Source organism: Electrona antarctica (genome assembly GCF_951216825.1).
Source record: "Electrona antarctica genome assembly, chromosome: 3".
NCBI classification, from domain to species: Eukaryota; Metazoa; Chordata; class Actinopteri; order Myctophiformes; family Myctophidae; genus Electrona; species Electrona antarctica.
Window position 1 is genome coordinate 20,397,675 of NC_136808.1, and position 16,716 is coordinate 20,414,390.

At 44.0% G+C, this 16,716-nt stretch overlaps 1 protein-coding gene across 1 annotated transcript in view; it reads right to left on the bottom strand.

Moving 5' to 3' along the window:
* The window catches only part of iqgap1 (IQ motif containing GTPase activating protein 1), a 61,283-nt gene that overhangs the window by 40,414 nt on the left and 4,153 nt on the right, over positions 1–16,716 (bottom strand). The window contains exon 3 of the mRNA XM_079497614.1: positions 1,732–1,888. Within this exon, the coding sequence (XP_079353740.1) occupies positions 1,732–1,888 (157 nt within the window). The remainder of the gene's footprint in view (positions 1–1,731; positions 1,889–16,716) is intronic.

Genomic DNA, 16,716 nt, shown 5'->3' on the forward strand with positions numbered 1-16,716 from the left:
GCAACTGTCTTTGCCTAGATTATCCACCTCTGCTCCGATGTATGAGTCATCAGTAAGGGCTCAGACTGATGCAGTCGGGGCTGGATGGATACTGTGGCATTCCATCAACGCAGCAACCACGACAGCCATGTTTGACATGCTGAGTTCCTTCTGCAGCAAGGTTGGTCATAGTGCCATAATAGTTCCTTCTGCAGCAAGGTTGGTCATAGTGCCATAATAGTTCCTTCTGCAGCAAGGTTGGTCATAGTGCCATAATAGTTCCTTCTGCAGCAAGGTTGGTCATAGTGCCATAATAGTTCCTTCTGCAGCAAAGTTGGTCATAGTGCCATAATAGTTCCTTCTGCAGCAAGGTTGGTCATAGTGCCATAATAGTTCCTTCTGCAGCAAGGTTGGTCATAGTGCCATAATGGTTCCTTCTGCAGCAAGGTTGGTCATAGTGCCATAATAGTTCCTTCTGCAGCAAGGTTGGTCATAGTGCCATAATAGTTCCTTCTGCAGCAAGGTTGGTCATAGTGCCATAATAGTTCCTTCTGCAGCAAGGTTGGTCATAGTGCCATAATAGTTCCTTCTGCAGCAAAGTTGGTCATAGTGCCATAATAGTTCCTTCTGCAGCAAGGTTGGTCATAGTGCCATAATAGTTCCTTCTGCAGCAATGTTGGTCATAGTGCCATAATAGTTCCTTCTGCAGCAAGGTTGGTCATAGTGCCATAATAGTTCCTTCTGCAGCAAGGTTGGTCATAGTGCCATAATAGTTCCTTCTGCAGCAAGGTTGGTCATAGTGCCATAATAGTTCCTTCTGCAGCAAGGTTGGTCATAGTGCCATAATAGTTCCTTCTGCAGCAAGGTTGGTCATAGTGCCAGAATAGTTCCTTCTGCAGCAAGGTTGGTCATAGTGCCATAATAGTTCCTTCTGCAGCAAGGTTGGTCATAGTGCCATAATAGTTCCTTCTGCAGCAAGGTTGGTCATAGTGTCATAATAGTTCCTTCTGCAGCAAGGTTGGTCATAGTGCCATAATAGTTCCTTCTGCAGCAAGGTTGGTCATAGTGCCATAATAGTTCCTTCTGCAGCAAGGTTGGTCATAGTGTCATAATAGTTCCTTCTGCAGCAAGGTTGGTCATAGTGCCATAATAGTTCCTTCTGCAGCAAGGTTGGTCATAGTGCCATAATAGTTCCTTCTGCAGCAAGGTTGGTCATAGTGCCATAATAGTTCCTTCTGCAGCAAGGTTGGTCATAGTGCCAGAATAGCGTGGTGGTCATTTTGACTGTCAGCTACTGCTGTACTTTGGGCACGGACACATTTTTATGGCTCCCTTTATTTATTTTGTTTCCTATATTTAGTTTTTAATTATTATTATTAGAAAACATAAGATTTTTGCAGTCATTTCATGAAGAAATAAAAGAAAAGAAATTAGTAAGCAAATGTTTAAGAAGTAGTGACAATAGTCTATCTACAAGCTCACAACGCGGTGCAAAGCGTGTTGTGAGCTTGTAGATCTGCAATTTTCACAAGTTTGGTCCCTGGCAAATGTCTAATTTGGGTCACGGGCCAAAAAGTGATACACCTCCCTGTAACAGTCTGATACACACACCCGTTAAATGGTTCAGAACCGAACGATTAGAAAACAAATTTGTTGTCCAGCCCTGGCAGGGCTGGTCGTGTTTTAGCACTAAATCAAATTCCCAATGCCGACTTAATTAGTTCCATGAATCATGCATGGTGCCGTTTTCACCTTGTAGCGCGTCTGCTCACGGTCGTAGATCTTCTTGAGGGAGACGGTGTGCGGGGCGAAGAAGTTGCCCAGTTTGGCCAGATAGACGCCGTTTCTCAGTCCCTCCTCCAGCTCCGTGGTGGGGGGCAGCTCCTCGTCCAGACAGGCCTCCATCCATCTGCAAGAACAGGAGAGACCCAGGTCAGAGAGAGCTACCATACAACTATTATACAACCATCTGCAAGAACAGGAGAGACCCAGGTCAGAGAGAGCTACCATACAACTATTATACAACCATCTGCAAGTACAGGAGAGACCCAGGTCAGAGAGAGCTACCATACAACTAGTATACAACCATCTGCAAGTACAGGAGAGACCCAGGTCAGAGAGAGCTACCATACAACTATTATACAACCATCTGCAAGTACAGGAGAGACCCAGGTCAGAGAGAACTACCATACAACTAGTATACAACCATCTGCAAGAACAGGAGAGACCCAGGTCAGAGAGAGCTACCATACAACTATTATACAACCATATGCAAGTACAGGAGAGACCCAGGTCAGAGAGAGCTACCATACAACTATTATACAACCATCTGCAAGTACAGGAGAGACCCAGGTCAGAGAGAGCTACCATACAACTAGTATACAACCATATGCAAGTACAGGAGAGACCCAGGTCAGAGAGAGCTACCATCTGCAAGTACAGGAGAGACCCAGGTCAGAGAGAGCTACCATCTGCAAGTACAGGAGAGACCCAGGACAGAGAGAGCTACCATACAACTACCTATTAGTACTATGTATTAGACAACCATCTGCAAGGAGCGCAGGAGACTCATGTCAGAGCTAGCATACCGTCACTTAAAACTAAGTCTTAAACTAACGGTCCAAGTCATTTTTGAGCGGTGCAAACCACCTCCATTACGTGCATGCGTGCAGTACAGGGACCCCCTGGGGACCCCCACATAACTAACTCTGTCATTTCTCGACTGTTTCGGGCGTGGGTGGCCCGTTGGAACCGGATTGGTGCCCCGGTACCGTTCCTGGGGGTCTGGATATTGACATTTTTAAAGTTTTTCAGGAAAAATAAAAGTTAGGCCATACTTTTCCTTAAAAAATGACTTTAGGCCATTAGTTTAAGAAGGATACAACTATTATTATATAATATACATCCATCTGCAAGGAGCACAAGAGGCCCAGGTCAGAGCTACAATACAACTACCTGTTCATCTGCTCCATAGCTCCCATTTGAATGATGATGCATACAACGAAAGCATGCAAATTGCAAAGCACACATGCTATAAATACTGTGTATAGTAGTGTATACTAGCCCAGGAGTGACCAATTCAACGAATAAGCACATTTTACGATGGATAGGCGAATAGAATTATGAAGGAACACATATTTTAATAATCAAAATGTTGGTATATATTTTTTAGTACTATAAAGGGATCATAAAGTTCAACAGAGCTGCAACAGTTAACCATTTGCAACCTGGCATCCCTATTTTGGGCATGTCATTATAGGCGCAAATTGTCAAATATCTTTAGAAAGAAATACCACATCTACAAACTCACAAAACTTTGCATTGCAACACATTGCAAGCTTGTAGATCGGCTCTTTTTGCACGACAACGTGTTTGTTTCCTAAATGATGAGTTCCCAACATTCCCACTGTGTGACATTTCATTTCCCTGAGATCATAGAGTGTGGAGTCACATTCCTGCAGTGTGCATGTGTCAGCCATGGGCCACAGGGCAGATATACCGTGGCAGGCCTGGCCCACTGGATTCCTGCACCAGACATTGTCAACATCCACTAGTAACAAGTGATACACGTACAACGTACTGAACGTAGCACCTTTTCACTGCCTATACATACACATTCCAAGAAGTAAAGGCTGCAGTGAGCAATACGTCTTGCAGAATAGAAGTTCAGCAAGGTCATGTGAATCTTTGGCACTTCTCGCACCTCCAGGTTTTTCTAAGTGGACAAACACCACCTCAGAAGATACCAATGTGAACGTTGTGCGTGACTGGCCAGATATTCAGGGTGAGTGCTTGTGATTTATTTTGTTTTATTTCCACAATCTGCAGGCAGCGCACCATGGATGGATTTGAAGAAAGGTTGTCCAAGGAAGTAAGGTGGTACAAACTTCTATAATTCAACTTTGAACGGACTACAAACACAGATAATTTGGTCCCCACCCCTTTGTCGTATGTGTTGTTGTCGTCACGGTATATTTATACATACGTGAAATGTGTCCTCTGTAATGTATTTAGTATTAACCAATTCCAGCGAATTAGGAGAAGTTAGGGGTTAATAAGTGTCATGCTATTCTCTCATATGTGTGGAACAGTGGTAACACCTTCTTTCCACACCGCCATTTTTGGCATAGTTCCCCCAAACTGTACACTCACATCTCCGCAAGCAAATGCCTTGGCATTTGGCATGTATATGTTTGTGTGTTTTGTGTGTTCTTGCATACATGTGTATTGTCATGTGAGGAAATGTAACCAGGGACCTTCTGTTTCTCATACGGCCTCTCTAGCTACGGCCGCCCCTTCCTTATGTGATTAAAACCAAGGAATCTCTATTTTAAGGAAAGGACGCTATGGACGCCGGGTATGCGTCATGACCCTCATCAGGGGTCGCACCGGAAGTTCAATGTAATACATGGCAGTGAATGGAGCCAGCTGGACCAGCTTCAAATAGAGATTCCTTGATTAAAACCAGGAAGAGACAACACTTATGCGGATGCCATTTGAGAGATCTTACCCCATCCAAAATCCCACATGATATCTAGTCTAGTCTCATATCACTCACGATATTATCAATATAATATTGATACATTGCCCAGCCCTTGATAGCACACTGAAGTCCAGTGAAGAAAGTCTGAATCTCACTATGTGAGGGACAATTATGTTCCAGTCAGAGGTGTGTCAGAGGATGTTAACAAAACAATCACAGTGAGGGGCGCTCACTTCATCGTACATCATCACAGATATATATAAGAATGCATTATCTCATACTGGCCAGTACAATCAGAATGTTTGGCCAGTACGTCATATTTGGCGGACATTTGACCTAATTTCTCCTTTCATTGTCGATGGCAAATATGAGACGTGTGGGGACAAGATGACGTACATTTTCCCCATTTTGTTTGGACAAAAGCTGTTGGTAGATCCTGGTAAAATGACGCCTTCCAGCCTTGTATACATTGGACAGGGTCTTAACCTAACGTTCAGCACCCAAAGCAGAGCCCCATAGATAAACTAGAAAACTATTTTGTGCACACACGATAGAGAAATTGTTTGGTTTAGGCAAGCTGATTTCTTTGATAACTTTTGAAGTAACTAAGCAACAGTCTAATTGCAGAAGTAGCCAATATGCCCCATAGATGAACTAGAAAACTATTTTGTGCACGCACGATAGAGAAATTGTTTGGTTTAGGCAAGCTGATTTCTTTGATAACTTTTGAAGTAACTAAGCAACAGTCTAATTGCAGAAGTAGCCAATATGCCCAAAACATATCACCTTTCTGCAGCTATGATGAAATCCACTTTCTTGAGCCTGGATTTATAATGAGGCATTTCACAAGGGCAGACAGAGTACGGTCAAACTTGGCCTTGGAGGAAGGCAAGCCTTCTCCCGCCTCTTTCTCTGTCTCTAAGACACTATGCAACTTTGTCCTTCACTGCAACAAGGTCACCTATATCCTGAGTAAGATAATGAACACATGCTTTCAGAACACACACACACACACACACACACACACACACACACACACACACACACACACACACACACACACACACACACACACACACACACACACACACACACACACACACACACACACACACACACACACACACACACACACACACACACACACACACACACACACACACACACACACACACACACCTCCCCCAGGAAATCATGACATGGGGTCTCTCCCGACACAGGCCTCTTATTCAGGCCAGGGCACACAGAGCCTGGCCTGCCTGGCCAGACATGAACAACCCACTCCTTTCACTACACACACCGAAGCAGTGAAAGGCTCCATAAAGGCTCCGTACTAATGGTTCTTTTATCAGGCTTACACACACACACCCTTCCCAACCAACCTAGCACAAACACAGACACACCCTCCACTTAACCAATAACACCGGCTATGAAAGGGAATTTTAGAATGTCGACAATTGAACTTTAACAGCAGCAGCAGAGCTGAAAAAACAAAAAAAACAACATACTGCATACAGTACATGACACAAATATGCCATATAAGTGACATGAGGAAATATGCAAGTCTTCTCTGGAATCCACACAGGTACTACAGAGTGACTGTTGGAATTTGAGCTAGTGGCTCAGGGGTAGAGTGACCGGATGGGAACCGCAAGGTTCCCAGTTCGAACCCGGGCTTCCCCAGAGTTAGAGTGTCGAAGTGTCCTTGAGCAAGACTCTGAACCCCTAATTGCTCCCGATGTGCAGGTTGGTGCCTTGCATGGTTTCCTCCCACATCGGTGTGTGAATTTGTGTGCGAATGGGTGAATGTAATCTCTGTAAAAAGGCGCTATATAAATGCACCATTTACCATTTTAGCCAGTTCAAACACAAACAGTTGGGCAAATGCATTCATCTGGGGGTCCTTGACATGGGAATGTCGCTGTGTGAGGCTCACTGGTTTAAACAACATTAGGAGAAAAGCCCAAATAAGCACTTTAGAAACAAGAAAAGCAACCACAACTTCCGATATTTACAAGCAACTTTACAGAAAAAGAAGCCCAAAGTCGCTTATAATAAACAGACATGGCAACACTCCAGAGCAGTGCACAGAGCCGCTCTTGTGTAAAATCAAACAGTGCTTTTTGCATTTAAGAGGTGGTCAGACCCAGGTGTAATCGGGATGCGCAGAGTGTTTTTAGGTCAAGGGGCTTAATAGCAAATTGCGCAAAGCGAATATAATTAACATATGGACACTCCCCCAATGGTAAAATATGCAGGAACATGGTATGCCATGTGTGTGCGTTCAACACGGCTTCCATAATACGAAAGGGCGCAGAGCGAGGCCAAATTCTGTATTACCGCATGGGTTTAGTCATATCATATGACGTATATAATTGAGCCCGTAAGGTTTCCATCTGACAGCGACATCTGAAATGGCATCCTGTCCAATGTCACGTTCCCTTCTTTCTGGCAGGAAACCTCAGCCAGTGCATCGTTGGAAGGTCAACCTCATAGGAAAAGGCTGTCACTTGACCACTGTTCTGTCCAGGGAGATATCACCTGGCAGTCAGAGCTACTGTCCATGTTACTACATCCATACACTACTTGAAGAAGCCTATTGTAATTGGCAGTGTTAATATTTTGACAGCAAATTCTTATGGATTTCTCTTGATTTATTTTGTTTTAGTCATCTGAAACGTTTTAGACGACTAAATAATTTGATTATTTTTGTCGACAAAAGAAAATGTTTTGGTGGGCCTGATGGCTGATTTTACACTACAGTCGATCTACAAAATGATCTTGTACACACACACACACACACACACACACACACACACACACACACACACACACACACACCAGCTGTTCACGGACTGTACGAGTGTGGCTAACTGTGCAGAGGTCAGTCAGTGCAGGATTCCAGTGTTGCAGCAAAGCATGTAATAATGGACAATTTGGCTCTCACTCTGTCTTTTTCTGATCCCCTCTTTTTTCCCCCGTCCCCCCATTCCCCCCCCCGCCTGTCTTGGTGCTCGGTATTTCTGAAATGACCTACTAGTGAGTGAGTGAGTGAGTGAGTGAGTGAGTGGGTGAGTGAGTGAGAGTGAGAGAGAGAGGGATAGAGAGAGAGGGATAGAGAGAGAGAGAGATAGAGAGAGTGAGAGAGAGGGATAGAGAGAGTGAGAGAGAGGGATAGAGAGAGAGGGATAGAGAGAGAGGGATAGAGAGAGAGGGATAGAGAGGGATAGAGAGAGAGGGATAGAGAGAGTGAGAGAGAGGGATAGAGAGAGAGGGATAGAGAGAGAGGGATAGAGAGAGAGGGATAGAGAGAGTGAGAGAGAGGGATAGAGAGAGAGAGGGATAGAGAGAGAGGGATAGAGAGAGAGGGATAGAGAGAGTGAGAGAGAGGGATAGAGAGAGAGGGATAGAGAGAGTGAGAGAGAGAGTGAGAGAGAGGGATAGAGAGAGTGAGAGAGGGATAGAGAGAGAGGGATAGAGAGAGAGAGAGAGAGAGAGAGAGAGAGAGAGAGGGATAGAGCTGGATTAGAAAGAAAGATGGATGTGTAACTACTTCTCATTGTGCAGTTGTGCAGATAAGGAACACCAAACATTAGCCATTTTCCTCCTGGCACTGTGTAAACATAACTTCCCTCCTCTCGTGCCTTCCTCACGTGCACGACGTGAACCATGCACACACATGCCATGTACAGTACAGTACACATACACACGCATACAGTGCAGCAGCTTACCAATAGAACGGCACATGTTTGCAATCAGCAAGCATCCTGCCACCACTAGTGTTAATTTGTGAGCTTGTAGATCAGTTTATTCAGCATGCAAGTGAATCAGCCATTACGACGCCATGCAAGGGACGCCAAAATAAGTCTTTAGTCGACAAAATCTTATGATAGACTAAAATTAACTGCACTGAACTGCGCGCTCTGCTTGCGCAAGTAATGAAACCTTTTCAGATGACTAAAATGTGACTAAAACAAAATTTTATTCAAAGGACTATGACTAAACTAAATCTAAATTTGCCGTCAAAAATCAACACTGCAACCAAGTTCCAGCAGAGAGCTAACGACGGAGCCACAGAGAAGTGATGAGACGAGGACAGACAGGCTGTGGAAGCTAGGTAGAGGGTGCTTGAGACAAAACAGACACACAGGACACTGCTAAACCTCCTGTGGAAGCTAGGTAGAGGGTGCTTGAGACAAGACAGACACACAGGACACTGCTAAACCTCCTGTGGAAGCTAGGTAGAGGGTGCTTGAGACAAGACAGACACACAGGACACTGCTAAACCTCCTGTGGAAGCTAGGTAGAGGGTGCTTGAGACAAGACAGACACACAGGACACTGCTAAACCTCCTGTGGAAGCTAGGTAGAGGGTGCTTGAGACAAGACAGACACACAGGACACTGCTAAACCTCCTGTGGAAGCTAGGTAGAGGGTGCTTGAGACAAGACAGACACACAGGACACTGCTAAACCTCCTGTGGACGCTAGGTAGAGGGTGAATGAGACAAGACAGACACACAGGACACTGCTAAACCTCCTGTGCTCTCCTTACTGAAGCTAGGTAGAGGGTGCTTGAGACAAGACAGACACACAGGACACTGCTAAGCCTCCTGTGCTGAAGCTAGGTAGAGGGTGCTTGAGACAAGACAGACACACAGGACACTGCTAAACCTCTTGTGGAAGCTAAGTAGAGGCTGCTTGAGACAAGACAGACACACAGGACACTGCTAAACCTCCTGTGGAAGCTAAGTAGAGGCTGCTTCAATCCAATCCAATCCACTTTATTTATAAAGCACATTTTTATACAACAAAGTTGAAACAAAGTGCTGTACACAAAGAAATACTACAAATATCAGGGAAAAAAGCAACAACAACAACAACAGTACATAACTAGAAAAAGTGCCCTTCTGGGCACAGGTCTCCACCAGGAGGATAGGACTGTGTGAGATGTTTGGCAAAATGTTTAGGAGTAATATAAACATGTTTTTTTGTTTTTGTTTTTTGCAACAATTTTCTTCATTTTGTTGAGGAAATGCAGAGCCACTCATAGCATCTCTGAGGATAGAATTCTGGATGAGCAGGACATATGCAGCATTTTGAACGAAACGGGCCACTCCTGAAAACTTTGTAAGGCAATCTTAGCCAATCTGTGTAGAATCTGAGAAATCCAACAGACTCGTCTTGATCACATGACTACAGAGATCATGTGGACCGATTTGCGTGAGATTTGGATGAAATCTGTGCGACTAAGCAATGTGTTTTGCAGAAATCGGCCTCATGGTGGCGCTATAACCTCCAACCGATGTGGAGGGATGCTGGGACAATGTTTTTCCATGGCCTCTAGGGAGTGCGCATACATAAGTTGTATACAGATCGATGCAGTTATAGCTAAAAACAGGAATTGGCTTGTTATAGCGTCACCGTGAGGCTGATTTGGGGGAAAAAATTGTGGCATGTCGTCCTCGGCCTAGTGGAAATGTGCATGTATAATTTCACGGAAATTGCACACTGTGTTTGTGATTTGTGGCATATTGTTCGAAACGGACCAATCGTGTGAGCTTTGGAAGCCAATCTTAGCCAATCAGGATGGAAGATGGGAAATGGTGCCGCTCCGTGTTGATCACATGACTATGGAGATAGTGTATAACGAATTGTGTGATATGGATAAAATGTGTACGAGTAATCTACAGAAATGTGTTTTGCCTAAATCGGCCTCATGGTGGCGCTATAACAGGCCGTTGAGGAATATTTGGGGCAGAGGTTCGTCGTTGGCATCCAGGGAGTGTGTGTGCAAAGTTTGGCATGGATCGGGCCAACAGTGCCGGCGATTAGCTGATAACGGACGGACGGAAGGACGGACGGACGGACGGACGGAAGGACACACACACACACACACGGACGGAGTGCAAAACATACTCTCTCCCCATGCCTTCGGCCTGGTGGAGACAAACAGGGCAACATAAGGACAATGCAGTGGAAGCAGCAACTCTTAATCGGTATGTTCAAAAGCCAAGGAGTACAAGTGAGTTTTCAGACGTGATTTAAACACAGATAAGGATTGCGACGCTCTGACATGAGGGTGTGGGTGTGGGTGCTACAACGGAAAATGACCTATCCCCCCGGGATTTCAGCTCTGCTTGCGCAAGTAAGAGCTTTCACAGGACACTGCTAAACCTCCTGTGCTCTCCTTACTGACTTAACCACTTAAGCCCTAGTAGTATACTTTGTCGAACGACGGATAGCGAAAATAGCCGATCTACCAACTCACATGTCTGTGAGAATACCAAAACACTCGCCCAAAAAACAGTCGGCCTGGGGTAAATCCGGCGGTATTCACCTGGTATTCCTAAACCTAACCTCAGAAAAAGTATGCCTAAGCCTGACCTTATTCCTAAACGTAACCTCAGTAGAACTATGCCTAAACCAATTTACAATTTAGGCATTTAGCAGACGCTCTTAATCCAGAGCGACTTACATTACATTAAGCAATAACAAAAAGCATGGCATACATCACATATATGAAAAGTAGTTGATTTTTACGTATGAAGCATGAAACATGCGTAAACTAAGAACGTAACAATGGAGTATCTATATCATGAAACTACTATATATGTAAACTATACATACTATACTATATTATATTATATTATACATATGTACTATAAAGTGCTATGACTACATAAAATACAATTCTAGTGCTGTCTACATAACATGCTATAAGTCTGTTTAAAATTATATCTAAGTCTACATAAAGTGCTATCTAAGGGGCTAGGGCAAGTGCTACGGGCCATGGTGGAGTCTGAAGGTGGGTTTTCAGACTACAGCGGAAGATTGGGAGTGAGGCTGCAGTTCTGTTGTGATGGGAAGTGCATTCCATAGTTTTGGAGCCAGAAGGGAGAAGAGTTTGGGACATGTGGAGCGTTGTCCCGGCGTTTTTAGTGAAGGTACTTCCAGCTTCCCTGCGTTGGCTGATCTGAGTGCGCAGGGGGGGTTTGTAGGGTACGATCATACTTGTAAGATATGGGGGAGCCATGCCTTTGGTTGCTTTGAATGCCAGCATCAGAGTTTTATACTCCAATGGAGGAACCTTATTCTTAAACATAACCTCAGTAAAACTATTCCTAAATCTAACCTATTAATAAACATAACCTCAGTAAAACTATGCCTGACCCTAAACCTAACCTTTATCCTCAATAAAGCAAAAACAAGAACCCGCAGAAAGAAAAATGGGGGCTAGTGTGTAGGGGAGAGTCTTCCGGTTACCATCTGTGACACATTGTGAGCTTGTAGATGTGCTATTTTGCATTAAGGTTTTGCAAAGCACATTTTAATGTAAGCATTGACAGGCAGAATTACATTATAAATGTCATGCCTAAAGTGCTTAAAAAGTGAAAGTGGCTAAAGCATGCCACCACGTTCCCCCACATTATACATACCCGAGAAGCTCTTTCTTGTTCTGAGCCCTCTCAGTGTTATTCAAAGTAAACACTTGGGATTTGGCTGACTAATATCTAAACAGGAAGAGTAACTCCCTGCCTCAGGTTTCACAGTGAGACGGTAATAAGGATGGGGGGGGGGTCTGGATGGGTGGTGTGTGTGTGTGTGTGTGTGTGTGTGTGTGTTTTTTTGGGGGGAGGGGGGGGGGCAGTGTTTCTGTGGGCCTAATCCCTCTCTCTGTGAGAGAGAGAGAGAGAACAAATGGAAGTACAAATGGAACCAAATGGACCCATAAGGGTCCATTTGTACCCACTCAGAGTTATGGTTTTCCTTTAAATTAAATAGTTAAGAGAACCACCTAGTATTGAAATTGCATAGCAGACGTGAAGTCCACATAACCAGCTCTGACAGTGTGATACAACCTGGTTCCGGAAAGGGTTCCAGATGTGAATGGAACCTATTCCGGTTCCTCATTGTGGATCCCAGCCTTAAAGCTGACATGTGTTCTTCACTGAAGTCCCCCCCCGGCCCCTAGTAAGTGATGGAACTTGTACAGTGTCCAGTTCTGGCTGTCAACAATGGCCTTACTTTACCTGGCCTGGCCTGACAGGACTGATACCGGTAGGTTTAAACGCTTTAATGATTCCAGACAGCGAGCAAACTAAGGCGCTTTAATGATTCCAGACAGCGAGAAAGCTAAGGCGCTTTAATGATTCCAGCCAGCGAGCAAGCTAAGGAGGACTAAACACTAGTCAGACCACAGAAGTCTCTTGAGGAGAGATCTTATCACCGCTCAGGGAGTTTCACCTGCTTGCAGACATCATTGCAGAGCCTTACTGTACATTACATAATACTAATTTCAACAACAGATGTATGCAAGAGTCTGAAATCATTGAAAAACAGGAAATTGCGAGCAAATGGCCAGCGTGTTATGGGAACTTTATACAGTAAACAATTACATGTCGTGTTCCTCCAACATCAATAATCTTTCACACTCACTGATTCTTTCAGTGGGAGCTACAGCTCCCATGGAAGCCGAGCGGTGTTTGTAGAATAAAACCAGGAAGAGAGGCACGCTAACCTGTGTAAGCTACTCCAGTATTCAATCAACAACCTTTTCATTTAGGCTGAGCGGTTAGTTCAAACACAAATATTCAAGTCACATATGGTATAAACTGGATTTAGGCTAATGATTGGTCAAATATATTTTGTTTTTGACATGAGATGTATACCTTTCCATCTCTCTTTCTCTCTCACACTGAAGTGTACTGTGTGTACAACACACACACACACACACACACACACACACACACACACACACACTTCTCCATGACCTAAGCGGCCAGGATTGCTGGCAAAACCAGTGCAAGTCTGCCAGTAGAACAGCCGTCGTCGTCATCATATTCGTTGGAAATATGATGAGGTGTGGTTAAAAACTTGACACAGTGGACTGGTATGACTCCGTTTCTACTGTGAGGGACCATCCATGAAGTTAGTACATTTTCCAGGGAGATGAATGGATACCTTAGTTCAGACACAGCACAGGGAGGAGGCTTCAGGGGATCAATGGAGGGAGGGACACCTGATTCTGTAGTGCGTTGTTTTCTTCTGAGGTGAATAAATGCCACATCAGCCACAATTACGTTGGCACTCCCTCAGCTGCAAATCCCCTTCACTTAAGCTCTCAGTTCAGTAACAAAAGCTATCATTTGGCTCACTCACAACGAACGACCACACACACTACTCTTTACTGTGCACACCAGTGGTTCTCAACCTGTGGGCCCCACATGATTTATTTTTTTATTTTATTTATAAAAAATTAATTTGGGGGGGGGGGGGGGGGGTCCCAGATGACGGTGAAGTGACAGTTTAACGACTTTTAAGACATTTTTAATAAGAAAGAAAAGAAAATGAGTTGGAACAGAGTCAACCTAAATGTCCATTAGTGTCTAAATGCAGTTATACGAGTACGTTAGCCCACAGGCTTGCGTCAGGGGAGGGCATAGCGTGGAATGACCTGGAATCAGAACCATGCACATGCCCAGAATGCAGAAGACAATGTCCAAAAAACAACAACAGCATAACCTACATTTAATAGTGTGTAAGCTAGGGCTGGATGATAATTCAGTGTTGCACAAAAAAACATTTTTTTTCTTGTTTTTAAAAAATAAAAGTATCACCTTCTATTTAGTTTTCACTCTGTTTCTATGTGCTATGTTTGTACAATTAAACCTGTAAACGTTCTGTGATGCAATGTTTTTCCAGTTGCATTGTATGCAGGTGAGAGTGAGGAGAAGAGAAAACAAGTGAGGACAGACGACAACAATAGCCTGAGGAGGACAGAAGCTGCTCGACTCCCATCATACAGTATGTGTGCACTTACTGCACTACATGTCACTGTCATCTTGAATGGTTAAAGAGAGAAGGCAGCCCACTGCACAGATCAATAAGCCCCAGGTATCAAACTGAAAACACTGCACAGATCGCGTGTATACCCCCAACCTACATTCTTAACGGTGACATATTTTGCATATGAACTACATACAGTATATAGTGGCTATGAAATGGATGTGTAATGTATGCAAGACGAAAGTAGCAAACCTTAACCTTAGATGGTTAGGTCACATTCATGGAGTGGCAGTGGCTCAGGAGGTAGAGCGGTCGATGGGGAACCAGAAGGTTCCCAGTTCGATCCCAGGCTCCCCCAGAGTTAGTGTCGAAATGTCCTTGAGCAAGACTCTGAACCCCAAAATGCTCTGGATGTGCAGGTTGGTGCCTTGCATGGTTTCCTCCGCCATCAGTGTTTGAATGTAATGCACTGTCTATGTAAAGCGCCTTGGATAATGGCGCTATATAAATTCTCACACACACACACACACACACACACACACACACACACACACACACACACACACACACACACACACACACACACACACACACACACACACACACACACACACACACACACACACACACACACACACACACACACACACACACACACACACACACACACACGTAATGCTATGCTATCACTGTTATGTGAATCATAAATGTAGCCGAGTGGTAGGAGCTAGACAGAGAATATTCAAATATTTGGAATGATAATAACCTGTCCTGCACAGCTGGTGGCATGAAACTGAGCAGACATTAACATTTCATTTGATGGTATCGTGGTCATGAGAGTGATACCCTATATTTTGCATTCCTCACACTATATAAGCAAGCTGACTAAACATCAAATACAGTACCTTCAAAGGTCAGTAAACCATATTTGATTTGGTTGAAGTACATTTTGTTTGTTTTCCATACACAAGATGTGCACCCACAACTAACCTAAGTGTTTCATCATGTGCCTTAGCTGTGCAATGTGCACCTATGTTGTGTGGATTATTTTGTTCAAATATGTGCCTGAATGAGCACATTGGCAGAAATTAAGAAACATCAAATACAGGCCATGACTTAGTTTGGAGCATTGCTTGAATAAATCACACTGTGTGTGGTGGCAGACAGGCGGTGCCTTAATCATGATGCATCCATCATGACTAAGGCATTCCTATTCGGCCATATCCACCAAATGTGCTGACCTCATCACATTTGTGATGACGGCTATGGCCGTTTTTAGCCCAAGGAGTGTTTTTCGTGAAAAACGAATGCTTGGAATGGATTCAGAATCATGAAAACCCCCTAGATTGACACGTCACATGCTACTTAAAGCATAATGAAATTTAGAACATTTTGCCTTATATTGATTGTTGATGGTACCCCAACTTTCAGCAGCTGTCAAAAATTCCCCTAGGAATGGTTGAATAGAAACCAATGTGGGATATTGTTAGTAAACACCCTTACACATTAGTGAAGAATACCAATTCTTGGTAAGACATTTATTCCCAGATTTGATATTCTGATAAGTTTCCATTATAGGATATTCGTGAAGAACAAGAATATGCAAACTTTTTTTACAAGTGACCGTCGCCACTCTGCAGTTATCGATTGGATTTTAACAAAACACATTATTTTTACGAGCTCAAATTTTACCAATTTTATCAAATTTTATCATATTATAATGGAAATTTGACTTTTCCGGTAAGTGAGCATGACCTTTGGGCAAGTAAAACATGGCCTGTACTTGCCCTACTGGCAAGTGCCTCCGAGACCTTAGGGTCAATCCTCCTGGATCATCTTCACTCGTGTGAATACAGACAAACACCAGCTCACACTCTCACACCCTGCTGTGCACCTGTGCAATGAGAGACATTCTCGCCATACCACATGGCATGCACCTCCAGACACTTTGCATGAGCATTCCTCCCCACAGCGTTAAGCCTGCAGCTGCAGGTGGCCTGCCTACTGTACTTGTACCTGAAACTCATGTTCTGTTGTTGTTCACCCAATGGAGAAACGGCATGCACATAACGTACATACCAATGACGAAGTTGGTACCTCAGTATAGGATCGGGAGGGAGCTGGGAATAGAAATCTCTCTAAAGACTCCTTATAAAAAGGGTCAATATTTGCAGCTCAGGACAAAACAGCCTCAAAGGCACAGACACAAATGTCCAGAATCAACACAATAAACATTGGGGTGTACCGGTCGGTGTCTGTCTTCTTATCAGCTGGCTGACTCAGGGGGGAGAGAGGACATTAAATATGACTACAAGGGGCATGCATGCATGCATGGGGGTGCACTGCAGTAATACAATTAACGTCTCAACTTTTATCTGGTGTGTATGCTCAATGAGTCAAGCCGCTCACACCGGAACCCGTTACCACGACAACGTGCGTTTCTGTAGCAACAGGGGGAGATACTAAA